We start from the raw sequence: 25,541 nt of genomic DNA on the forward strand, positions 1-25,541 counted from the left end.
ATGAAGCTGACCATCTGAATGAACTTGTAGTAAATATTGATAGTATATTTTGTTTTTTTTTTTAAAAAAAAAACTTGATCGTGGAGAAGTACATAGAACTATTCCGATTGCGTCCGATGATGGGCTGATGCGTCCGATTGCACACCGAGAAATGCAGAAATCCACATAAACAATCTTAGTGGTGTTAGAATTTATGACATCTAATGAACACTAGCTTATAGTAGAAAACACCTATAGTAGACAATAAGGGATCGCATCCAACAACTGGTAGTATTTCATGATCACAGTAATTCACAGGGACGATGTGCACGAGCGCGACTCATTCATCGAACAAGTATGCATTGCAATTTCTAAATTCGTCAATATGATTGCACAGCGAGTGTTACATGGATCTAATGGACGGAAAAAAAAAGTATTGTGCAAAAACTTCGCGTGACGGGAATGGATCTGAAGTGCATGGAAGGGATCAAAGGGAGACAGGCAAGGTTTCGTCGTCTGCATCGTCAGATCTTGTTGATCTTGGCTGCCACGACGAGCGGGTTGTTCTTGGCGATCTTCTCCCGGCCCGCCGCCTTGAAGTCGAAGTCGCAGGCGTGCTTCTCCGCGTACCGGTGCAGGGAGCAGAACGTGCCGCCGCAGCGGCAGGGGAACCCCAGCAGCCCCACCTTCTTTCGGCACGACGCGCACCTGTTGGTGGGCGCCGCCGCCGGCGCCGCCTCCACCGCTGGTGCAGCACTGGAGGTTGCAGCAGAGATCTGGACCGCCGCCAGCTGCTCGGCCGCGAGGACGACCTTGTCCGCCACAGCAGGGGAGGCGTGAGCGTCTTTGAGGAAGTCCCTGTAGCAGCCGGAGCACATGTTCTTGGTCGCCGTGGATCCGAAGAAACCGCACCCGTTCGCCGCGCACTTGATGCTGCCGCCGCCGCCGCCGCCGCCGGATGCTTCATGGTTCTCTGTCTCGACGGGATCGCCGTTCTCCTTCTCTGTCGCCGACGTCGGCGCTTGAGCAATAACCGGCGTGGCCGTGGCCACTGCAACGGCAGCGGTGGCGTCATCAGGATCTTGATGACCAAGCAGCTGCTCGGGCATCACGTGAGCAGCAGCAGGAGGAGCCTTGGCGACGACCTCGATCTTCTTCTCGTCGACGACGGGAGCAGCAGCAGCGTCGTCGGCGGTCTTGATCATCAGGTGCTCCTTGTAGCACTTGGAGCAGAGGTTCTTGGTCGCCGCGCTCCCGAAGAACCCGCATCCGTTGGCGCACAACGGCGCCGCTGCACCGCCGCCGGAGACCTCCTGCTGCCTCTCCGCCATCGATCTTCTTGCTCGCCGGAGACCTAGTCTAGATCGCTTCGTGCGCGAGGGCGACTTGTTCCATGAACGAGCGGAGAGTTCGTGAGTGCGGAGCGTGGGAGGTGTTTTCCTCTCTTTATAACACGGGAACCGGATCGAGGCGAAGCGCCAACCGAGTTCCGATTCCGATTCGTGGTCCGTCCGTGGCAGGGTAGAGTCCGATCGACTTGCGTTGCGTCACACGGGGCTTCTTCTGGTTCGTAGTACGCGTGTACGTCCTGATGTTCAGGACACAACTGGCACCTTCTAGTTCAGCTAGGGCATCCGTGCCGTGGATCCGACGCGACCTTTTTTTTTGTTCAAACACGGCATGCACACCGACCCACACCGGAAGTCGGTTCAGCGCCCTCTCGATAAATAGGGACGCGACGCGACGCGACGCGAGGGCCGCCATCCGTTCCCCCGGTTTCACTGATCCACCAAACAAGTTCGTCGTCTTCACCTAGCAAGTGAACTAGCTCGTTTGTACGTGTCCGATCCTCTAGCAGCGGCGGACCGATCGGTTGCTTGGTCCATCGAGATCGATGGCGGAGAGGCAGGAGGTCTCTGGCGGCATGGCGGCGCCGATGTGCGCCAACGCCTGCGGGTTCTTCGGGAGTGCGGCGACCAAGAACCTCTGCTCCAAGTGCTACAAGGAGCACCTGATCAAGACCGCCGCTGTCGCCGCAGCTCCCGTCGTCGACGAGAAGAAGATTGAGGTCGTCGCCAAGGCTCCTCCTGCTGCTGCTCACGTGATGGCCACGGCCACGCCGGTTGCTCAAGCGCCGACGACGTCGACAACAGAGAAGGACAACGGCGGCTGCGGCTGCGGCCTCGTGGAGACGCAGAAGCAGGAAGCATCCGCCGCCGTCGTCGTCGGCGGCGCCATCGTCAAGTGCGCGGCCGACGGGTGCGGTTTCTTCGGATCCTCGGCGACCAACAACATGTGCTCCGGCTGCTACATGGACTTCCTCAAAGACGCTCACGCCTCCCCTGCTGTGGCGGACAAGGTCGTCGTACTCGCTGCCGAGAAGCAGCCGGCGGCGGCCCAGATCTCTGCTGCAACGTCCAGTACTGCACCGGCGGCGGTGAAGGCGGCGGCGGCGCCCAACAGGTGCGCGTCGTGCCGCAAGAAGGTGGGGCTGCTGGGGTTCCCCTGCCGCTGCGGCGGCACGTTCTGCGCGCTGCACCGGTACGCGGAGAAGCACGCCTGCGACTTCGACTTCAAGGCGGCGGGCCGGGAGAAGATCGCCAAGAACAACCCGCTCGTCGTGGCAGCCAAGATCAACAAGATCTGATGCAGGCTAGAATGCATGAAGGCTGGCTCTCGTGATCATAGTTAACAACACTCATGATCATATATAGTTTGTCTGCATGCCATACACGAAGACAGAAGTATTCCTGTGTCAGGCAATTTGACTGTTCCCATTAGCAACCATACCACCATGTATGTATATCGGAGAATTGTATTGTAATAACATTATTTATTCTTGTTATAACATTCTTTGATACTTATATGTTGTCAATGTTAAATTGTTAATGCACTATGAAATTGCAGTGTATATTCTCAAAAAAAAATCATTGAATGTTTGTTTCCTTGCTCGATGCGTTAGTGGAAACTCGGTGACCAACATGTTCACTTTTTCGATCCTCATCAATAGCCCATGTTTTGGTTTTGTCCCTTCCTCAAACCCAGTGCCTTCGGAAAGCCTACCGACAGTGCAGAAGTTAGGCCTTGTTTAGATGCGAAAATTTTTTGAATTCACTTGAGTTTGTTTGTGACAAATATTGTCTAATCATAAATTAACTAGGGTCAAAAGATTCGTCTCGCAATTTTACAGGCAAACTATGTAATTAGTTTTTGTTTTCGTCTATATTTAATGCTTCATGCATGTGCCGTAAGATTCGATGTGACGGAGAATCTTGAAAACCTTTTGGTTTTTGGAGTGAACTAAACAAGGCCTTAGACTGTCTTCAACCAAAATGGGTTGCAGGAGATTCAAAATTAGTTTTCAATAGAGTACCTATAAGAAAGATCTATTTTAGGTTGTTTGAGTGACACAACTTAAATATGAGCATTCTCTCTTTTGGATTGGGTCATGTTGTTGGAGATGATATGTCGAATAGTTATTGAAACCTTTACCTTTAGTGAAACATAAATGGTAAATGAGTCTTGTATTTTAGGTCTTGTAAAAGAGCAGGGTAGGCATTCAGAGTAACAAAGGAATCAGAACAGAGAGCAGCAGGGGAGGAGAGCAACGAGCAGGGAGCAATGAGCAGGGGAGGGGACTCACCCTGGTGCTGCCGCCTAGGGTTGTGGCCGTCGGCCGGCAGTGAAGACCTTCCAGGCGGGATGCAAGCGAGCAGCTTCTAGGCGGGGAAAGAGGTGACCGACGGCCGACGGGAAGGAGTTCCAGGCGGCGAGAAGTGCGGCCGGCCGGGATGAGCCTCCAGGCGGGGAGCAGAGCGACCGACGGGGACGAGCAGCGTGACCTCATCGGACCAGGTGGGGAGGAGGCAGAGGAGCTAGGCCGGCGGGTGAAGTGCCCCCGGCGCGTCGTCGCAGGTGGAGAAGGATGAGCGGGACCGACGTCTGTGACCGGGGGCGCGGCGCCCGCCTAGGCCTCCGCCTATTCCCCTAGTTGAGGTGACGAGCCTCGCCTAGCGATTAATCGCACCTAGTCGCCGCCTAGCGGAACTATGACTATCGGTGATGGTGATGATTATACTCTACCAAATCAAAGGCCAAATGTTTCTAATCATTGTGAGAATTTTAGAATTTATCTCTTTTTCTATAGCTTCTGGTGAGAATTAATGTGGTGTCTCTATTGAGGCCTCGTACTACTCTCTTCCTCTAGAAAAGAATGCAATTCTAGCATAGTATCATGTTTTAGTCGATTAATTATAGATAAAAATATCAATATTTTCGATGTCAAATAAATACTATTAAACTAATAATGAAATGTATTTTCATAATAAATTACTTTGAAGCCGTAAATGTCAATAGTATTCATTAAAAATTTTGTTAAACGTGAATTTCTTTTGGCGGCACACAACATATAGTTGCGTTCTTTTCTTTACGGAGGAAGTATACAGTATATTGGTCTGGGTACATAGAGATAGAGAACTACTATATGGACGATTATGGTTGACTAGCCTCGATTAATCAAGCTTATCGATGACTAATTACCTTATCGGTGCCATGGTGATTTAGGATCGATGGGATGATTCAAAAACACTAATTTATTTGGCTGATAAGCAATGGCTGTTGGTTAATTTATTATGAGAAAAAAAACACGGCCGATAAATGAATGATCGATTGATTCGGCTGATAAACTCAAACAAACAGATTGATTGCAGCCAGCATATAAAGTAATAGCAAAAGAGTAGTTAACATAAGTGGACCATGGCTAAGATGCAAGTGCAGCAACATACTTTAATTGTGAGAGACAATTTAATCAAGAGAATGTACTTTTCAGCAAGTTCTTTTTTCTTTTCAGCCGTACTTTTTTTAGTACTTTTTCAGCGGTATATTTTTCAGTCAGTTCTCTTGTCTTTTCAGCCATATTTTTTCATAGTACTTTTTCAGCCAGTTTTCTTTTCTTTTCAGCTGTACTTTTTCCTAGTTCTCTTTTTCTAGTACCTTTTCAGCAGTGTTTTTCTCTTACAATAGTCAGTCAACAATAATTTCAGCTTTGGCTTTTTAGACCAATGAATAGGTGTTTGCGGTATAGTTTTCCAAATGGGCCAAGCCTGTTGGGCTAACACGGGCACGAGATGATTTGGCTCGGTATGAAAACGACCCGGCCCAACCTGTCTAGTGCCAGTGCCAGGCACGGCCCCGTGCCCGTGCCTGGACCACGATGCCAGCACGATGGGACGGCACGGTCGGCTTCAGCAGCCAGCACGGGGGCGGCACGATTATAGCCGTTGGATCGGTTTCCTCCTGCTTCCAATCGTTGGTTCTACGCAATGGAGGGAGGGCTATATAAGCCGGCCGTCGCTTGCCACTCCCCTTAGACCTGGAACCCTAGCTCATTCTCATCTTCACCCTCTCTCTCTCCTCATTCGTTCTTTTTATTCTGATCTTTTGAAGTGGTGATGTGATTTTAGTGCCAAGACACGGCACTAACCCGCTGGGCTGGCGTGCCTTGTAGCACGACACGACACTATCTGAGGGCTTTAGTGTAGTCCCTGGGTCAGAGTCTTGACACGGTGGCACTACACGGCACGGCAGGGCCACCGTGCCCTATAGTGCCGTGCCTAATAGTGCCATGCCGTGTAGTGCTAGTGCTATGTAGTGCTACTGCCGAACTATAGTTTGCGGACAACTAATATTTTACGCGCACAACTCACCAAACCAAGATGCAAAATGCTGTGGCTGGCTATATTAGACATCACTAAACTTAAAGCACATTAGAGAACTCCAGAGGCACAGGTTCACCGGTAACAAGTGTCACCTGTTTGATAAAAGAAAAAGCAAAACAGTAAGAACCCAGCAAGTTTTACTGAAGGAGGATTGATTCCATAATAGGGTGATGCAAGACACGGAACCTGAACAGAAGCCGCACCATGCAAGTTCAATAATCCTAGTGTTGTACCAGTAGTTTGGATCACCGCCTAGAGTCCCCAGAGCGTAATTTCCTGCAATCCATGCCTATATATTCCTTCCTCAATGTACTTGCATGATCATCTTAACATTTGAATTCAGTTCTTCAATCAAATCGTGCTGAAGTCGTTTCCAGAATCCATGACAAGCCGGAAGTCGGAAACGGAACTGCAAGTCCATCCTCCTACAGTCCTACCCTTGCCAGAGACGGACCCGATTTCCGAGTTCCGACGACCCCGGCCAAGAACACGAATCGGAACGGAACACGGTTCGCGCTTGGCAAGTCGCGCACGAAGCGATCTAGCTTTCACGTGCGTCTGCGTGCTCAAGCGGCGACCGAGCAAAGCAAGAAGATCGATCGATGGCGGAGAGGCAGGAGGTCATCTCCGGCGTCGGTGCGGCAGCGGCACCGATGTGCGCCAACGGCTGCGGGTTCTTCGGGAGCGCGGCGACCAACAACTTCTGCTCAACGTGCTACAAGCAGGATCACCTGATGATCACCAAGACCGCCGGCGCCGGCGCCGCTCCCGTCGATGAGAAGAAGAAGATCGAGGTCGCAGATAAGGCTGCTGGTCTCGTGATGCCCGAGCAGCTGGCTGGTGGTGGTGGTCAAGATCCTGCCGCTGCGGTGGCCATGTCGACGCCGGTTGCTCGAGCGCCGACGGGGAAGGAGAACGCGAACGGTGGCCCCTTGGAGACGCTGATGCTGCAGCTGGAAGCGTCCGGCCGCCGCGGCCTCATCGAGTGCGCCAACGCGTGCGGTTACTTCGGGTACCCAGCGACCAACAACCTGTGCACCCTCTGCTACAGGGACTTCCTCGAAAGCGTTCACTCCTCCCCTGCCGCGGCGGACAAGGTCGTCGTCCTCGCTGCCGAGCAGCCGGCGGCGGCCCAGATCTCTGCTGCAACTTCTAGTGCTACACGGGCGGTGGAGGCGGCGGCGGCGGCGGCGTCGAGCAGGTGCGCGTCGTGCCGCAAGAAGGTGGGGCTGCTGGGGTTTCCCTGCCGCTGTGGCGGCACGTTCTGCGCGCTGCACCGGTACGCGGAGAAGCACGCCTGCGGCTTCGACTTCAAGGCGGCGGGCCGGGAGAAGATCGCCAAGAACAACCCGCTCGTCGTGGCCGCCAAGATCAACAAGATCTGATGCACAGCAACCATGAAGCAAGAGCGTGCAAGGCTCCCTCTCTAGTGGTAGCGATTAAGTCCATCGCCTTTTGTGCGTAATTTTTTTGTTAGGCGATCATCATGTATTTGGTGGCATTGGAGTTTCAAATGGCGTTCCATGAAGAATTATTTCAGATGTTAATATATATGTTTTAAAAGAAAAGTGATAAAAGTTAGAGAAGTTTTACTTAGATGTTAGAATAAAATTAAAGTAGACTAGGCTTCGATGGGTGTCTTTTAAGTTTGAAAAGTAAAAGGCCTTTTGGCATAGCTTTGGTTTTGGTATCTTGTTCCTCTTAGGACACGCGCAACGGAGACATACATTTGTGTTAGCTTCAAACTAAAGTAAGCTCCACGTGTACTAAGAAAAAAAATCAAGACCATCATCTATCTATGCTTGTTCTTCTCTTTATTGCTATCTTGCAGTAAGAAAGGACGCTCATATCACAGACTAGACGGTTGCTTTTCAGCTTTTCTACTCTCTCTCTCTGAGCCTACTACTTTTTTATTCTAGTGCACTTTTGGATAGCAGTTTCTGCCTTTTGTCAGTTCAAGCTAATAGTTCCTCTATAGGATACCAAGACCACTTTTGAAACTACCATACTGTGTGACATGGAACCTTGATACACAGTTGGAGGCGGGGCAGCACGCCAACATAGAGCGTTGGGGAAGCCCTTAGCCATACCAAATGGTGCTTAAAAACAACTCTTTGTAGAGAATATAGAGATCTGAAGCGATTTTCTTATAGATAAGTTTGGTAGGACTTCTTGAGTCTCTGGCTCCAAGTAAGTCCTACCAAACAATCAACTAAGGCCTTATTTAGATCCAAAATTTTTTTAGATTTTGGCACTGTAGTATTTTCGTTTTTATTTGACAAATATTATCTAACTAGTTAAGTGCTCGTACGTTGCAACGGGAATACTAAATACCATAGTAACATATATGAGAGTGTTTTACAATGTTGATACCAACCATATTACATAAATCTTCAAGAAAGATAAATAACTAAAATATAACTCTAAATTTGATTGCGAAACTGAAACAACAATAACACATCAGTAAGTAAGTCATAGCTACTTGTCTCTCATTTCTTTCTGACTTTCTCTATTATTACCTGAAATTCAGATGTATAAAATACGTCAGTACCTAAGGACATAAATATAAGAATATAACAACTCTGCAAAACAGAAGACAAATACCTTGTCATGAAGTGTGAACCTCCTTCATGACAAGGTATGCATATATCATGAGGAAGTCGAATTTCACCATCACTATTAGCTTCCTCAGAGCCTCCCCCAATGTGTAGCAAGTATTTTGCATACCATGGATCATTCTTTGCCCTCATATTGCGCACCAGTTTTAGATGTCGCATGGAATTCCAAAGGTATGACATCCGCAGCGAGGCACTAACTATTTGAGGCCTTGACCCTTTCCGTACGACTGGGGGAACCTGCCTAAAATCTCCACCAAATACAATAGTCTTCCCGTCACGACGGTCCATGATATCACGGAGGCTGTAGTCTAGCGCCTCAACACCTTGCCTCTTCAGGAAGTGGGTAGTCCTTGATGTCCTTGTTCATTGATTCTAGCAACTTCCGAATATCTATGAAGTGGTAGATGCTGAGGCTGGCGACGACGGTGGCACCAGGCTTGAGGCTCTTGTCAACGACGATACCCACACGTATATATAGGGGAGGACCGATGACAAATGGACACGTTCTGAAGGCGCGAACATGAGAAAAAAATTGGCGCTTGAATTAAAAGAGAGAATCCGTGAAGAAGAAAATTTGGCAGCAGGTGTTGCTCAGGAAGACATCATTTGCAGTAGAAAGCAAGATCTGCAGCGGGAAGTGACCAGTCAAGGGCGGTGTGCATACCAGTGCGCAGAAAAGTGACAGCAGACGGAGCGCCAGGCGTGCAAGTGACCAGTCATCAATCGTGCATAGATATGTGCAGGAGCAAATTCAGGCCTATTACATCATATTAAATTTTTTAGACCATACATGAACATTAAATAAAAATAAAAAATAAAAACTAACTGTATAATTTACCTATTAATCTAGTTAGTCTATGATTAAATATTAATTATTAAATACAAACGAAAATACTACAGTAGCCAAAGTCAAAATTTTCCGCAAACTAAACAAGGCCTCAAATTGAATAATCAATTTAAAGCTGGCAGGAATTTTTGCTTTGATTATTATTGTATATTATTTTTTATAATGGAGTGAGTTTATTTGGCCTAACAGATAGAGATAACGAAAAGAATTAGAACCGCATTAATTCTGAGGTGACTGATGAGACGGCCATGGTCGAAGTAAAAAATTCCACCAATCCTGCCTCTCTCCAGAGCCTTGTTTGCTTCCACTTTAAAACCTAAATTTTTTTAAGATTCTCTATCGCATCAAATCTTTAAACGCATGCATAAAATATTAAATATAGACAAAAATAAAAACTAATTGTACAATTTGGTCGAAATTTACGAGATGAATCTTTTGAACCTAGTTAGTCTATAGTTGGATAATAATTACCACAAACAAACGAATCTTTTTCTCCACCAATTAAACACGGCCCAAATCTCATCAAAATCTCTCATCTACTCGAGTGCTCTCCCAGGTCCCAGCTGTGCGGCATTGGGCTTGCCGCTCCCTTCACTTCCCCAGTGACACGCTTCCTTCCCTGCTCCGCGTTGTGCTCCTCGTCCTCTTTCAGCGATGTCATCCATGAGAGACAAGGCCTTAGGCCTTGTTTAGTTTACCTCTAAAACCAAAAACTTTTTAAAATTTTCTATCATATTAAATGTTATAGCACATATATAGAGCACTAAATATAGATAAAAATAAAAACTAATTGCTTAGTTTACCTGTAAATCGTGAGACGAATCTTTAAGCCTAGTTATTTTATGATTGGAAAATATTTGTCAAATAAAAATAAAAGTGCTACAATATCGAAATCCAAAACCTTTTTGGATCTAAACAAGTTAGTTCACCCTAAAAACCAAATTTTTTTTAAGATTGTCTGTCACATCAAATCTAACATTACATACATCGAGCATTAAATATAGATAAAACTAAAACTAATTGTACAGTTTATCTGTAAATGACAAGATAAATCTTTTGAGCGCAGTTAGTCTATAATTAGATAATATTTTCAAATAAAAATGAAAATGTTAAAGTAACAAAAACAAAAAAAAATCAGAACTTAACAAGGACAAATTGCACGCTTCTGTATTCTAATCATATTTTCATTGCACTCCCTACATGCAGTATCCACTCCACTCCCTAGTCCCTAGGTCTAGCCTAGGCACATGCTGAGGCATGCATAGCCTGCATGATTTGCCGCTGTCCACTCCATGGCCGGCATGCGCTATCTCACATTTCTCTAGGGTTTTAGACCTTGTTTAGGTCACTTACAATGCAAGACTCTATTATAGAGTCTAAGATAATTAATTACATATTATTTATGGTATTTTGCTGATGTGGCAACATATTTATTGAAAAAAGAGGTAGAAAAAATAAGATTCTAAGGGCACTCACAATGCAGACTCTATCATAAAGTCTAAAGTTATTTATTACCTCGAACGATGTGGACTTAGAGTCTAAATAAGACTTGGAGTCTTATTTTTTCTAAATCTTTCTTCAATAAATATGCTGTCACATCAGCAAAATACCATAAATAATATGTAATTAATTGTCTTGGACTCTGTGATAGAGTCTTGCATTGTGAGTGTCTTAAGTCTTATTTAGACTCTAAGTCCACATTATTTGAGGTAATAAATAACTTTAGACTCTATAATAGAGTCTGCATTGTGAGTGCCCTTAGTTTCCAAAAATTATTAAGATTCTCTATCACATTGAATCTTTGTATACATACATGAAGTATTAAATATAGACGAAAATAAAAATTAATTACACAGTTTGTTTATAATTTACGAGATGAATCTTTTGGACCTAGTTACTCTGTAATTGGATAATATTTGTCGTATACAAATGAAAGTGATACAGTAGCAAAAACCAAAAATTTTCGTGAACGAGGCCTTAGTTCAAATAAAATTTACAAAAATTTTCAGTGGTACATATATAAAACATAAAATATAGATTTTACTTGTAATTTATGAGACAAATTTTTTTAACATACTTAATTCATGATTGAACAATATTTCTTAAATACATTTCTCGATGCTTAGGCTGCTCTCTCAAAGTATTGCAGGCTGTGTGTGGAGCACGAACTCCAGCGGACTGGTAAAGTTAATTTTGCCCTTAAGGGCATATGCTCTCACTCTCCTACCCATTGGATTCGCTTTGAGAAGTGTGTAAACACACATCTCAATGCAAAACTGCTTTGAGATGTGTGTTTGTACACTTCTCAATGCGAATCCAATGGGTGGGAGAGTGAGGGCATATGCCCTTAGAGCACTCCCAATGCACAAACCATCGTGGTTTCTATAGATATTAATTGCAGTGCCACCTAAGCATTTTGCTGATGTGGCAAGAGAGTTATTGAAGAGAGAGAGCAAAAATCATAGAAACTGGGTCTTAGTTAGAAACCATGTCTACACAAAATCCAAGACATGAAGTAATATGATTGGCTAAGAATGGAGAGAGAATGAATGTGATTGGATAAAAAAATATTCTATAGAAACTATCCATTGGGACCATAGTTTATATATATAGTGTCTATAAAAGTTAATAGGTATAGAAACTATTGGGAGTGTCCTTAAGGGCAAAAAAAAAAAACACATCCATGCTTGACTGCTCTTTCTCTCTCTTTGGCGTGGGGCATATTTGACTGCTCTCCTTCTCTCTCTTCTAGGTGGTCGCAGGCAGGCAGCTTTGGAGTTTGGAGTGAGAGCCATGGGAAATACGACCCGAGAGCTTGTGGAAAATTTTACCGGGCGAGTGACGCATGGTGCAGGCGAGCGAATTGGCCGGGTGGACGATTTATTTGGAGGCTTTTTAGTAGTAGGATTATAGAGTAACTAGGCTTAAAAGATTCGTCTCGTGATTTATAGGTAAACTGTGCAATTAGTTATATTTTTTATCTATATTTAATATTTCATGCATGTACCGCAAGATTTGATGTGATGAGGAATCTTATAAAGTTTTGGGTTTTTTGGTGCATCTAAACAAGGCCTAAGAAATAGCTCTAGTAAAAAGTCAAGTAAAAGTTAAAAGTCAGGAAAAGTCAGAACCATTTTTCTAAAAAAATAGCTCTAATGAAAAGTCAAGAAAAAGTCAGAACCGTTTTTTTAAAAGAAATAAAAAGCTAGAGCCATGGAAACATAAATTGTCACTTGAACCAATTTTTACAAACGTTTTTAAAAGAGCTGATCCATATTTTTGCTATTTTTTCCCAATGACTTCAGCGCCTTGTTTAGTTCCTTCTCGAAATGTTTTCGGAATACTGTAGCACTTTTTTTTTTGATAATTATTGTCCAATTATGAACTAACTAGGCTTAAAAGATTCGTCTCGTAAATTTCGACCAAACTGTGCAATTAGCTTTTATTTATATTTATATTTAATATACCATGCATGCGTATAAAAATTCGATGTGACGAAGAATCTTGAAAAATTTTTGGATTTTGGATGGAAGTAAAAAGGCCCAGGTCCGAGGAGCGGCTGCCAAACTGGCCTGCTCTGTGAATCCGTGATTCCTTATCCCGCGTGGGCGTATCCGCAAAAAAGTCCCCACGGTTTTCAATGGCTTCCCCGCCGTGTCTCCTCTTCCGCCCCAGCCCGCCGCTGTGCAGCCGGCGCCGCCGCAGTAGGCCCCCCTCCCCCTACCTCCTTTCCAAGCAAAGCCTTCACCGACTTCCCTCACCAAGAACATGCCGCCGTCCAGTGGTGGCGGCAGTGGCAAAGCAGCTCGTGCCGCGGCCGCCAGGTACCGGCCGGCGGACGGGGGCGACGGGCTTCGCCTGTCACTGTTCCTACGACACCAAGAACGGACTGCCCACGCCTCCACCGGATAAGGTGCGTGAGCTATGAAAATGCTGTTGTGGGCACAGTTCAGAGTTTTCAGTTGTCAGTCGTGAACAATTGCGTTGCCTTGCCATGATGTTATTTTGGTAGGGAAAAAGCTCGGATGAGTGGCCAGTCCTTCGCAGGTGGGATGTTCCGTGGGAGTGGCCAACGATTTCCCTCACCATGGTGGCATGTGCAGTAAGGTAATAGTAATACTACACCTTTGCTGATTGGTACAATGGATTGGCACCTCCAATTATTATGACGTTGTGTAAGAAGAAATCCATTTTCCATTCCTAAAAAAGGAAATAAAAAGAAACGCCATTTGTGCAAATATGTAATGCGGGGACTAATTTGTGGTGTTCTATTCTCAACAGCGAAGCAATATTCTAGCGTGATCGCAATCCAAAATAACTAGAGCATATTGAATTGTTGCAAATGCCTCCTTGAAAATGTTGCTGAATGTTCTTTAGACAGCTTTCTTTTGACAGGGATGGTTGAGCAATTTATTTTGGAGCAACTAGGTTTTCAAGCTGGGGGGACAACTCTAGATGAGAAGGCAGAAATTCTCTTCTTGGGACAACTGTACAGATCTAAGTTCCTATCTCTATGTAAAAACTTTATTTGTACCAGAGTTTTCAATTCGATTTGTGAATATGCTGCATGCTCTGAATATCTTGTGTCAGAGTGACATTACTTGCCATTTTCTATTTCTGCAAGTGCAGTAGCACGACAGTAGTTGTACTTGGAGTTATATTTGGCATCACCGGTACATTTCGACCATTCTCAGATGATATATTTCGCTATGGTAAGAGTTTGATCTTGCTACGTTTATGTTCATTTTCATGTTCTTTCCTATTCATTAGTCACATATTAGTTCCTTTCCAAAGATTACCTAACTTAATAAGAGAACTGTACAAGATGTTTAAGTGCAATGAAATTACTTAATATCTAATATGGATATCTGTGTTCAATAGTAACTCTTTCTGTTTGTACTATGGCTGTGTTGTGCTAATTCAGGTTGTTCTTAAGCTGTAGACAACTGTCTAGTGATGTTCGTATCCTTAAACTTTCAGAATTCAAGGAACCATTTAAGCTGCAAAACGGTTGGCTTCTGTGGTCTGGAATCGGCCTATTTGTTGCAGTAGTGGCTATTGCTTTAGCAGGTGCTGCAATGACATTTGTGAACGGTGAAACACCACAGAGAGAGGTACAGCCTTTTTATGCTATCAGAACAAGTCTTCAGTTGCCCTTTCCTTTTTAAAGGTCTTCAAATGTGTTAAATGTCATACATCGTTGTTATTTTGACAGAAAAAAAGGAAATATGAATATTGCAAGTTAACAGATCTGGGAAGAAGCCCCCCCCCCCCTCTCCCCACAAAGGCCCAAACACACACACACACACATGTAGATATTAATTCCATAGTGTAGTTCTTGCATACACAATAGTATCACATAAATGTGAAAATGTGTACTAGCTAAATATTACCTATAGTGATCCAGTTCTTGTACCTTGTCTTTCAGACGGACTCGCTGGTCCTTTTGTTGCCGCTGATTGGCTCATCAAACGTTAGGTGTGGACATATGATTTACTTGTTTTCTCTTTTATCTTAAGCCATTACAAGTTATCGCATGTCTGTATATAGGTCAGGCAAGATAAACTACTTGATTGTTTAACATCTTTTCCTTTATTGCAGCACTGCCTGTTTGCTGGGCATCACTGGGATTTTGGCACCCATTCTGGAGGAAACTGTGTTTCGAGGATTTCTTATGGTATCCCTGACTATGTGGTAAATATGCATGTCTTGTTCTCCTTTCAAAAAAAAAAAATCATCTTCATAAGTAGGATGCTTTAAATGGCTGGATCTAACTTTTATTGTTAAGCTGTGAATAAACTGTTCTGATGCAGGTTCTCTACTCCATATGCTGTGCTTATCACTGCTGCAATGTTTGCCTTTGCTCATCTTACACCAGGAGAATTCCCACAGCTTTTTGTGCTTGGTAATTGTTACATCTATAATAGTCATAAAACCAGAAAAGAATGTACAATATCTAAATCTTTGTATCTTAACATAGCTAGACCAAACGCACTGAAATGATCTCAAAGTCACATATAATATTTAGAACTATTGCGTTAGCATGATTTGACATTTATTGCTGACTATATTTCCTCCATCCATTTTATGTGCACAGGTGTTGTCTTAGGATTTTCATATGCTCAAACCCGCAATCTTCTAACTCCTATTGCCATACATGCTGTCTGGAACTCTGGAGTAATATTGTTGCTAACCTTTCTTCAGGTAGATCTTATCTTTCTGGCTATTCTGTTCTAGTCCCTTATTTTTCTTGTAAGGTAGATTTCAGTTAGCATTGGAGTACAGGTCAGAGTAGGGGCAACACATCTAACTTTTAAGTTATATGTTTAAGCTAATCTTAAACAGACTGGTTAAAATGTGGTTATTTGAAGTCAATCAGACTAATGAATGTGCTTATTGTGCTCCAGATGCAAGGGTATGATATCAGGGAGATTTTGCAGGCATCTTGAAGATTTAACTTGGTTAGATTGATTTCGTCCTGTGCTTTCTTGTATCAGAGTATGTCATTATCAAATACACAATGATAGATAACCCTTTGCTTAACTGGGTGTATTTAGATTTGATGCATAGCATCTAATTAAAAACTTTTTTTTTCTTAAAGTGTGTTAATATTTTACTGTGTTATGAAGTCGAAATTTAGAGCTCTAGAAGAAATCATGCTATGTATAATCATTTGTTTAAGGCAATTAAATAACAGAAGCCAGTTCTGTGATAATTGTTTATACTTTATGACAGGCATATAATTCTAGTTCTAGTACATGAAACCTTAAACTTTAGGTTTGGATGGAATATAGGAATTTCACAGGAACAGAATCCTATGGGAAAACAGAAATCTTATGTGACTCCTAGGATTTGGATGGAGCTGCTATACAACATAATATGTTCGGTGGAAGTTTAGCTTGACGTTCAATCTCAAGAAATTTTCCTTTGAGTCTATCTCTTGCCTGTGCTGCGTGCTTCTCTCTTGTGAAGCATCCAAACAACTTTATTAAGGAATTCCCTTGTTCTCGGATTCCTAAACAATCATGTACACGATCCTCGATTCTTGTGCCTTTCCTATTCCAATAAGTTTTCCCTATTCACTTTGTTGCTAACCTACTATTTCGATTACCCTTATTAACTCCATGAGTTGATACACTGTACTATTTTTTATATTTTTATTGGGAGCTGTGTTGTTAACACATACTCTTTGCCAAATAAACATATCAATAAAATGTTCTCGTAACTGCTTTCCACACTCCACGGATTAGATGATATATTAGCTATACATACTTAAAGATACACCATTCTGGCATTCTCTTGTTACAAGATTTTTTTTTCCTGTTCTGAGATACACTTTTCTTGTTACAAGATTTTATTATTTATGAATTCTGTTGCACAGTAGCCACTAGCCAGGAGCACTAAATAGTCTGTCTATTGGGAAATGTTCTGTAAAAAATTACCATTTCATTTCATTCAAAGTTTTCTCATCCAGTATCAGTTGTCACCTATAGCTTTATATAATTGTAGGAGTCACCTTTGATTCTTGCCATCAATCAAGGAAAACTAGTGAAGAGCGCGCGCCATCGCGCGCACATACAGATATTGGGATGAAATATAGTATAAAGCAATTATAGAGTCGGGTATGCACTGAAAGTAAATGAAGCACTATAATCTGGACAGATTCTTAGCATGATAGAGTATGGTTCTAACATTACACAGCTGGTTGAAGCATTACCCAGATGGGGTTCATACAGCAAGATCCTGATTTTACATAATATGATTGTTTAAAGGTGGTGTTGTTTGTGAGCCAAACACAAATTTTAACACCTGATAGAACTCAATGTAAGGAAATTAGAGATACACAACCAATTTTCTGAACCACACTGATTTTGCGACCCAAGCCCTGATGCTAACATGCAAGTATTTGACATGGAGAAAAAACATTGATTAATATCCACTTTCATTTTATCCTCCTTGTATTAGTTGGGAAACAATGAATCATATGATCCGATGCTTCGATGGACTCCTTTCGGGAAGTATGAACATGGATCACATCCTCTGTCCTGCCAAATTATCTTTCTCAGAACCTACTTAAGCCTGTTGGAACCCATGTACAAAATGATCTACTACTAAAATTATCTGCATAAACACAAATTATCTGTAGATGGAAATCAAATATCATAATGGAAGAAAACAATCTCAGTTCAATGCGGTGAACATATATCCACCAAAAGATGACTAAAACAGGGAGCAATCAGATATAGCCCTTAATTCTAAATTCAGTTGATGTGTTTCTCTGAAATTTAAAGAACAAAGCATCACGAAGAACAAAGGATTTTCATTTTACTCACAAAGCTGCCATAAATAATTAGTGCTCCTAGAAACAACCTACTCCATTCATTTGTATTGGTTGAAGAACATTTTTTTCCTTTTGTCTAAATTAGTAAAAACCACAAGATGAGTTGGAACTGAACGCAGAGAAGACAAATTAAAGTGTGTTTGTCAAATCGTATTGTGAAGTCACATACTTAATTCCAATCCGAAGCTGGACAGTAGCAATCCAAAACTGCAGCAGACATGGTATTGTCCTATATCTGACAAATGCAGCATCTTGCCTTATGTGATGACCCGTAGAATTTTGGCACACATGGCTTACTACTATATACATATATAAGAAGAATACAGTGATAGTCTATATATATCGACAAAAGGAAAGTACACAAGAAAATTGACATGTACCTTTGCATCGGCCAAAGCAAGATGTATATGTGCTCTCGACTATCATAGTATCATCAAGTGGGTGGTATTCCCATATCCCATGTTATCAAGACATGAAGACAAACTGGAGCTTGCTTTGCTTGGTAATGTAGAATTGGAAGGAAATGAAGTGACATCTTGAAAATCTACAGAGCAATAATTTGCATTGGTAATTGGCATACAGGAATAGGTAACCAGGCAGGCATTAGTCAATGGTATTAACAAGAATATAGTGGCAACAATAAATAAATCTATTCTTGCATAAAATAATCAAAGAAAGAAATATTAAATATTTAATTTTCTATCATTATCATTGTCGTTGTGGACAGATAGGCAATTCCCCTAGAACATGGAAGCAAAGAGAGGAAAAAATACCAAAAAAACATTGTGAATAACCTATACACATGACTACCCCTAATTAGGACAAAGATAAGGTGCAGGAAAATATAATCTATTGATGTAAAACAGGGAAGCATCACTGCTTATGAAGCAACATAAAAAAGAGAAATCAGCAGCAAAAGAAAAACTTCTTAATCCATAAATGGGAGTAACCAACGCTCACAAAACATTATCGACTATACCCTTCAGCTACTTTGTATTTTAAAGTGCGAATGGACAATCTTATTTATGCAATGACTATCATATGGGAACACTGGTTAAAAAAAGCTAAGTAAGAGGCATGCAACGCACCGAAATAACATATTTCTATGGACAAACAACATATAGAAATTGATGTCTATACTCACATGGATATCCACTGAGTCTGGTCTTATGATGTTGTCAACAAGGTCCTCAGTAAGCAATAATGTCGTAGTTACCTGAACCCAATTATACATTAAAAGCAACCTCAGACTGCAAAACTACGTGTTTATCGATATCACAGGCAACAATCATAAGCAAGTATGAGATCGAATACGAAAGGCATAGCTCAGATTAGACAAAGTAGGAAATCATCACAGTTCACAGGCAAATGATATCAGGAGCTCGAATTTCATTAGTAAGAGGCAGTTCCAGCCACATAGTATGTGACTGAATAGGCAACAAATACCAACACTCATTTATGGGAACTCAGCCACGTAGCATAGAATGAAGAGTGATAGGCGAGCAGACCCACCTCACATGACAGTAGAGGGTACGTTGTTTTCTACAATGATGAATTAGGTTGCGAGGTTGTCTTCACATAGGTACAGTTAAGGTAACCTAAGCATCAAATTTACAACGCAAGGCCACACAAAGCACTGTAAACTAACACTGGTGATTAGGTGTTGAAAATTCAACACTACTTAAAACCTGACAGTCGTAATATACATGAAATCATTTCAATGTTACGAAGCTGAGTTAAAACCCTCGTGGCATAGTGAACCTGTAGAAAATGTGCACACAAACTGGAGTGTCAGTTTAGGAACTAAGAAAATAAATCTGAGATTTTTAAAATAGGAAGGTAGGAGGAGGCAAGGACAACATAAAAAATAGCTGTGGCAGGAGGTATGTTTACTGTGTGCAAATCAATGAAACTGATGCTATATTTATACATCATAGTCACTGGGTTTAGCAACAGTTACATGAATAAGAACATGAACCATTTTATTTTATTTTTCAATAGAAGCATGAAACAAAGTGGCATGATTAATAAATGTTCATCAAGAAACCTATCAACTGAGTACAAATCTAGAGTTAGCCCATCGTCATGAGTATTACAGATGAAGTATCAGACATGGACAAATAAAAGAGAAAATATCCTCTGTTAGATAAATTTAAGTTAGACCACTGGACCATTGCTTATAAAAATTTACCAATCCTATGCCATGCTCAAGATGACATACTAATCACCTGATATTTCAAATTCAGAGGAATCACCTTTGGCAGAAAATTCTTTGTTTTAGCTCCTAGCTCATAAAACCCAAATAAAAGCAAACAGGTAACATTAGCAGTTACCTAATCTCTCCAAAATGAAAGGAAGAGTAAATCTTAATTCAAGCTGGTTTTAATCCTCATCGCCTTTTTTGTTGTGTTGCTCGCCATCCACATGTACAAATATTTATTTCAAATACAAAGAACCTACATTGGTAAACAAGCAAAGCAATTTTGGAAATAGCGAGCACTGAAAATAAAACTGTAGTCCAGGAATGCAAGCTGCCATGGTAGCACTCTATATAGGAAACAAATTCAATCTGATTGTAATCCACGTAACAAGAGCACCAACGCTCTTATTGTCATATATTATATACTTTATTTGCCGTAATTTTGTGTCTACTTACTGAAAGTAGTACATTAGCAGCTGGAACAATAACATAAAACACCTAACAAGCTCACGATTTAGTACAATCTTTTCAATAATCTTTCTCAGAACCTACTTAAGCCTGTTGGAACCCATGTACAAAATGATCTACTACTAAAATTATCTGCATAAACACAAATTATCTGTAGATGGAAATCAAATATCATAATGGAAGAAAACAATCTCAGTTCAATGCGGTGAACATATATCCACCAAAAGATGACTAAAACAGGGAGCAATCAGATATAGCCCTTAATTCTAAATTCAGTTGATGTGTTTCTCTGAAATTTAAAGAACAAAGCATCACGAAGAACAAAGGATTTTCATTTTACTCACAAAGCTGCCATAAATAATTAGTGCTCCTAGAAACAACCTACTCCATTCATTTGTATTGGTTGAAGAACATTTTTTTCCTTTTGTCTAAATTAGTAAAAACCACAAGATGAGTTGGAACTGAACGCAGAGAAGACAAATTAAAGTGTGTTTGTCAAATCGTATTGTGAAGTCACATACTTAATTCCAATCCGAAGCTGGACAGTAGCAATCCAAAACTGCAGCAGACATGGTATTGTCCTATATCTGACAAATGCAGCATCTTGCCTTATGTGATGACCCGTAGAATTTTGGCACACATGGCTTACTACTATATACATATATAAGAAGAATACAGTGATAGTCTATATATATCGACAAAAGGAAAGTACACAAGAAAATTGACATGTACCTTTGCATCGGCCAAAGCAAGATGTATATGTGCTCTCGACTATCATAGTATCATCAAGTGGGTGGTATTCCCATATCCCATGTTATCAAGACATGAAGACAAACTGGAGCTTGCTTTGCTTGGTAATGTAGAATTGGAAGGAAATGAAGTGACATCTTGAAAATCTACAGAGCAATAATTTGCATTGGTAATTGGCATACAGGAATAGGTAACCAGGCAGGCATTAGTCAATGGTATTAACAAGAATATAGTGGCAACAATAAATAAATCTATTCTTGCATAAAATAATCAAAGAAAGAAATATTAAATATTTAATTTTCTATCATTATCATTGTCGTTGTGGACAGATAGGCAATTCCCCTAGAACATGGAAGCAAAGAGAGGAAAAAATACCAAAAAAACATTGTGAATAACCTATACACATGACTACCCCTAATTAGGACAAAGATAAGGTGCAGGAAAATATAATCTATTGATGTAAAACAGGGAAGCATCACTGCTTATGAAGCAACATAAAAAAGAGAAATCAGCAGCAAAAGAAAAACTTCTTAATCCATAAATGGGAGTAACCAACGCTCACAAAACATTATCGACTATACCCTTCAGCTACTTTGTATTTTAAAGTGCGAATGGACAATCTTATTTATGCAATGACTATCATATGGGAACACTGGTTAAAAAAAGCTAAGTAAGAGGCATGCAACGCACCGAAATAACATATTTCTATGGACAAACAACATATAGAAATTGATGTCTATACTCACATGGATATCCACTGAGTCTGGTCTTATGATGTTGTCAACAAGGTCCTCAGTAAGCAATAATGTCGTAGTTACCTGAACCCAATTATACATTAAAAGCAACCTCAGACTGCAAAACTACGTGTTTATCGATATCACAGGCAACAATCATAAGCAAGTATGAGATCGAATACGAAAGGCATAGCTCAGATTAGACAAAGTAGGAAATCATCACAGTTCACAGGCAAATGATATCAGGAGCTCGAATTTCATTAGTAAGAGGCAGTTCCAGCCACATAGTATGTGACTGAATAGGCAACAAATACCAACACTCATTTATGGGAACTCAGCCACGTAGCATAGAATGAAGAGTGATAGGCGAGCAGACCCACCTCACATGACAGTAGAGGGTACGTTGTTTTCTACAATGATGAATTAGGTTGCGAGGTTGTCTTCACATAGGTACAGTTAAGGTAACCTAAGCATCAAATTTACAACGCAAGGCCACACAAAGCACTGTAAACTAACACTGGTGATTAGGTGTTGAAAATTCAACACTACTTAAAACCTGACAGTCGTAATATACATGAAATCATTTCAATGTTACGAAGCTGAGTTAAAACCCTCGTGGCATAGTGAACCTGTAGAAAATGTGCACACAAACTGGAGTGTCAGTTTAGGAACTAAGAAAATAAATCTGAGATTTTTAAAATAGGAAGGTAGGAGGAGGCAAGGACAACATAAAAAATAGCTGTGGCAGGAGGTATGTTTACTGTGTGCAAATCAATGAAACTGATGCTATATTTATACATCATAGTCACTGGGTTTAGCAACAGTTACATGAATAAGAACATGAACCATTTTATTTTATTTTTCAATAGAAGCATGAAACAAAGTGGCATGATTAATAAATGTTCATCAAGAAACCTATCAACTGAGTACAAATCTAGAGTTAGCCCATCGTCATGAGTATTACAGATGAAGTATCAGACATGGACAAATAAAAGAGAAAATATCCTCTGTTAGATAAATTTAAGTTAGACCACTGGACCATTGCTTATAAAAATTTACCAATCCTATGCCATGCTCAAGATGACATACTAATCACCTGATATTTCAAATTCAGAGGAATCACCTTTGGCAGAAAATTCTTTGTTTTAGCTCCTAGCTCATAAAACCCAAATAAAAGCAAACAGGTAACATTAGCAGTTACCTAATCTCTCCAAAATGAAAGGAAGAGTAAATCTTAATTCAAGCTGGTTTTAATCCTCATCGCCTTTTTTGTTGTGTTGCTCGCCATCCACATGTACAAATATTTATTTCAAATACAAAGAACCTACATTGGTAAACAAGCAAAGCAATTTTGGAAATAGCGAGCACTGAAAATAAAACTGTAGTCCAGGAATGCAAGCTGCCATGGTAGCACTCTATATAGGAAACAAATTCAATCTGATTGTAATCCACGTAACAAGAGCACCAACGCTCTTATTGTCATATATTATATACTTTATTTGCCGTAATTTTGTGTCTACTTACTGAAAGTAGTACATTAGCAGCTGGAACAATAACATAAAACACCTAACAAGCTCACGATTTAGTACAATCTTTTCAATACATGAACTAATTAACTACGATCCCCCAACAAATCACTGGGGAGAGCTAGCCCACATCACTGCAGCATGAGCAAATCAGTATGCCAAAATAAGAAAGATGTAGTTATGAAAACAAGATGGAGAAATATTGAATTGAATGGAACTGGAGAATGGGGGAATGCAAGGGGAGGAGAGGAGGAGGCGATGCCGCACCACACTGCCGGCGTGAGAAGACGGGGAGGTGCGCCGACGCAGGAGCATCCCATCACGCACACCTTGTGGAGCCATCTGAGAAGCTGCACGGCTTCGCTCGCCCTGCAATGCCGTGTCGGGGGCACGCCGGGGGAAGGGGGCACCCAGGCCACGGCGCCGGTGCATTCTCGTGCTGTCGCGCCACCGGAGAGGAAGATGCCACGCACAGCCGAGCCCTTGAGCTCCCGTACCTAGGGTTTCCTTGAGCACATGGACCTAGGGGCTAGCCGCACAAGGGGCATGGAGGCGGCCGCGTTCGGGCCAAGCCGGTGCGTCGGTAAGAGAGGAGGGAGGGAGAGAAAGGGGAGGCACGGACACAGGCGGGGCGCGAGCGGCGGCGGCGGCACCGGTGTCCTGCGTGCGGAGCGGGAGAGGTCCGAGGAGGAGACGAGGCGGAGGCACTACGTTTTTTTCGGTGGAAGGATCGGTATGGAGAATCAGAAGCTCACGTATATATTTGCTGGGCCGGCTCCAAAGAGAAGCCGGATAGCAGCGAGAGAAGCAGAGAGGAAGCCAGTAGAAGACAAGAAGTAACAGGGGGAGCTGCTTCTAGCAAAAGCCACTCCAAGCTTTCTAGACCACAGCATGGAAGATCCAACGGACGAGAGAATTTGGAGTGACGTGGCCCCTGCTTCTCCTATTGGAAGCTGCCGGATGGTTTAGGGGAGAATACTGATCATGTTATCTTGCTTACTGACTCAAGATAAAAGATGGTTCTATTTTCATGTATCCAAACAGTGGGAACTTTATACTGTATGCTTTAGGGTCTCAAACACTTCGTCATGCAGCCACAGATAGTAAGACATGCTTGATGGCTTTTAAGATGAAAAAGATAATACTTGATGGATCCTGATCAGAATCATAGGGAAAATTAATTTAGTACCAATGTGTGCCCTAGGATATTGCAGTAGATTGATAAGTAGTGATTCTGATAGTGACCTAGGCTTTTACCTGTCTGGTTAATATGTTCGTATGTGAATGTAAACTTGCATTTAATAATGGATTTGATATGCAGGAGGGTCTTGCAAGTTAAACTATTTGTGCTCTGCTTCATAGGGATATTTTAACAAAGTGACTATTTTAAGCTGAATTATGGCTGCGAAGTTGTAGAAACTACCTTGGGGTTAGAACAATAGTTCTCACCTACATGTAGAAGATCCATATTCTCCTTTGTCTTTTCTAGGTTAGTTCGATCCATTTCCCTTTTCCCAGCGGTCATTCATGTATATCAGACTGGCCAAAAGCATCTCATGAGGCTGGGATATTATTTCCATCGTCTAAAAAAAAAGTTATGTATACCAGACTCTCAATCTTCCAAATCTTAATGATGGTGTTTCTTTTCACTTCGGCGTTTGTGTAGGATTGCAGAGAACTGTGAATGATAGTGACATCAAGATTGCAACCGTAGCGGTGTCTTACCTGGTAACGTTATTGGAATGGTAAAAAATTGATTATGGTGCTATCTTTTGGATGGTTCCTTTTCCTGAGAACACATTACACACTAGGATTGGGATTTTTTTTGAAAGAAAATTAGGAATCGAATGTTATATGTTACCTTTTCAGCAATTTGTTATCCATCGCTGTAACAATTAGTGGTGCCATGGTCGTGGCTTTGGAAGAATTGGGACGGAAAATCCTGCCCTTTGTGTCATCGTGTGCATGGATAAAGATGGAAAGGGTAAACAATGTTCAGTGTATGACAGCGACTACTTATCTGCGCTGGAGATTCTTCAGGTGATCCCGTCCCCACATGATTTGAGGGGGTGATCCCTTGCTCCAATCCCTTCCAAAGTTCCAATATTTTTTTTTGTATTATTCATGATTTTACGTAGGTTACTGGGATGAAAATGGCTGGAATGGTGTAGAATTACTTGTAATTTGACATGACTTTTTTATTGTCTAGAGCATCTATCAACCCGCTCTTTGCTATAATATATCGATCACTTCTCTTATATTAATTGTGAGTAAGACAATTTTAACAGGAAACGTAGAAATTTAAAAGATTCCTATGTATATACCGTCATTCCTCGCAAATGACCAAGGTAAATTAAAATT

General features: G+C 41.8%; 5 protein-coding genes across 13 annotated transcripts; 3 read left to right on the top strand and 2 right to left on the bottom strand.

The window, feature by feature from the left end:
• Positions 252-1,606, bottom strand: LOC8077826 (zinc finger A20 and AN1 domain-containing stress-associated protein 7). Its single transcript, XM_002445506.2, has one exon. It carries the CDS (start codon positions 1,308-1,310, stop codon positions 504-506), a length of 807 nt encoding a protein of 268 aa, XP_002445551.1. The 5' UTR covers positions 1,311-1,606; the 3' UTR covers positions 252-503.
• LOC8075672 (zinc finger A20 and AN1 domain-containing stress-associated protein 9) lies at positions 1,738-2,843 on the top strand. The gene has a single exon (XM_002444354.2). The coding sequence runs from the start codon at positions 1,874-1,876 to the stop codon at positions 2,624-2,626; it is 753 nt and encodes a 250-aa protein (XP_002444399.1). The 5' UTR covers positions 1,738-1,873; the 3' UTR covers positions 2,627-2,843.
• LOC8077827 (zinc finger A20 and AN1 domain-containing stress-associated protein 9) lies at positions 5,935-7,248 on the top strand. Its single transcript, XM_002444355.2, has one exon. It carries the CDS (start codon positions 6,299-6,301, stop codon positions 7,079-7,081), a length of 783 nt encoding a protein of 260 aa, XP_002444400.1. The 5' UTR covers positions 5,935-6,298; the 3' UTR covers positions 7,082-7,248.
• On the top strand, positions 12,742-15,918 carry LOC8077828. 9 transcript variants are annotated; one of them, XM_021464440.1, is made up of 11 exons: positions 12,750-12,865; positions 12,944-13,074; positions 13,174-13,268; positions 13,543-13,650; positions 13,791-13,873; positions 14,142-14,275; positions 14,590-14,639; positions 14,763-14,855; positions 14,975-15,066; positions 15,259-15,365; positions 15,569-15,918. In XM_021464440.1, the coding sequence occupies exons 1-11, from the start codon at positions 12,802-12,804 to the stop codon at positions 15,608-15,610; spliced, it is 999 nt and encodes a 332-aa protein (XP_021320115.1). In that variant the 5' UTR covers positions 12,750-12,801; the 3' UTR covers positions 15,611-15,918. The 9 variants fall into 9 exon arrangements, with proteins under 9 accessions (XP_021320114.1, XP_021320116.1, XP_021320117.1 ...); XM_021464439.1 differs by having other exon boundaries at positions 12,742-13,074; XM_021464443.1 differs by lacking the exon at positions 12,750-12,865 and having other exon boundaries at positions 13,048-13,074; positions 13,539-13,650.
• Positions 20,299-23,918, bottom strand: LOC110437181. Its single transcript, XM_021465524.1, has 3 exons — positions 23,448-23,918; positions 21,667-21,738; positions 20,299-21,066 (listed from the first exon to the last, which is right to left on the bottom strand). The coding sequence occupies exons 1-3, from the start codon at positions 23,610-23,612 to the stop codon at positions 20,956-20,958; spliced, it is 348 nt and encodes a 115-aa protein (XP_021321199.1). The 5' UTR covers positions 23,613-23,918; the 3' UTR covers positions 20,299-20,955.

Source organism: Sorghum bicolor, chromosome 7 (genome assembly GCF_000003195.3).
Source record: "Sorghum bicolor cultivar BTx623 chromosome 7, Sorghum_bicolor_NCBIv3, whole genome shotgun sequence".
NCBI lineage: Eukaryota > Viridiplantae > Streptophyta > Magnoliopsida > Poales > Poaceae > Sorghum > Sorghum bicolor.

Bases quoted from the DNA above. Each gene is read 5' to 3' on its own strand.
- LOC8077826 (XM_002445506.2), bottom strand. From the start codon at position 1,310: ATGGCGGAGAGGCAGCAGGAGGTCTCCGGCGGCGGTGCAGCGGCGCCG.
- LOC8075672 (XM_002444354.2), top strand. From the start codon at position 1,874: ATGGCGGAGAGGCAGGAGGTCTCTGGCGGCATGGCGGCGCCGATGTGC.
- LOC8077827 (XM_002444355.2), top strand. From the start codon at position 6,299: ATGGCGGAGAGGCAGGAGGTCATCTCCGGCGTCGGTGCGGCAGCGGCA.
- LOC8077828 (XM_021464439.1), top strand. From the start codon at position 12,802: ATGGCTTCCCCGCCGTGTCTCCTCTTCCGCCCCAGCCCGCCGCTGTGC. The intron at 14,276-14,589 runs GTACAGCCTTTT...CTTGTCTTTCAG, and splicing joins GTGAAACACCACAGAGAGAG to ACGGACTCGCTGGTCCTTTT. The intron at 14,640-14,762 runs GTGTGGACATAT...CCTTTATTGCAG, and splicing joins ATTGGCTCATCAAACGTTAG to CACTGCCTGTTTGCTGGGCA.
- LOC110437181 (XM_021465524.1), bottom strand. From the start codon at position 23,612: ATGCACCGGCGCCGTGGCCTGGGTGCCCCCTTCCCCCGGCGTGCCCCC. The intron at 21,739-23,447 runs GTGCGGCATCGC...AATTGGGTTCAG, and splicing joins CTTCTCACGCCGGCAGTGTG to GTAACTACGACATTATTGCT. The intron at 21,067-21,666 runs GTGAGTATAGAC...ATTGCTCTGTAG, and splicing joins CAGACTCAGTGGATATCCAT to ATTTTCAAGATGTCACTTCA.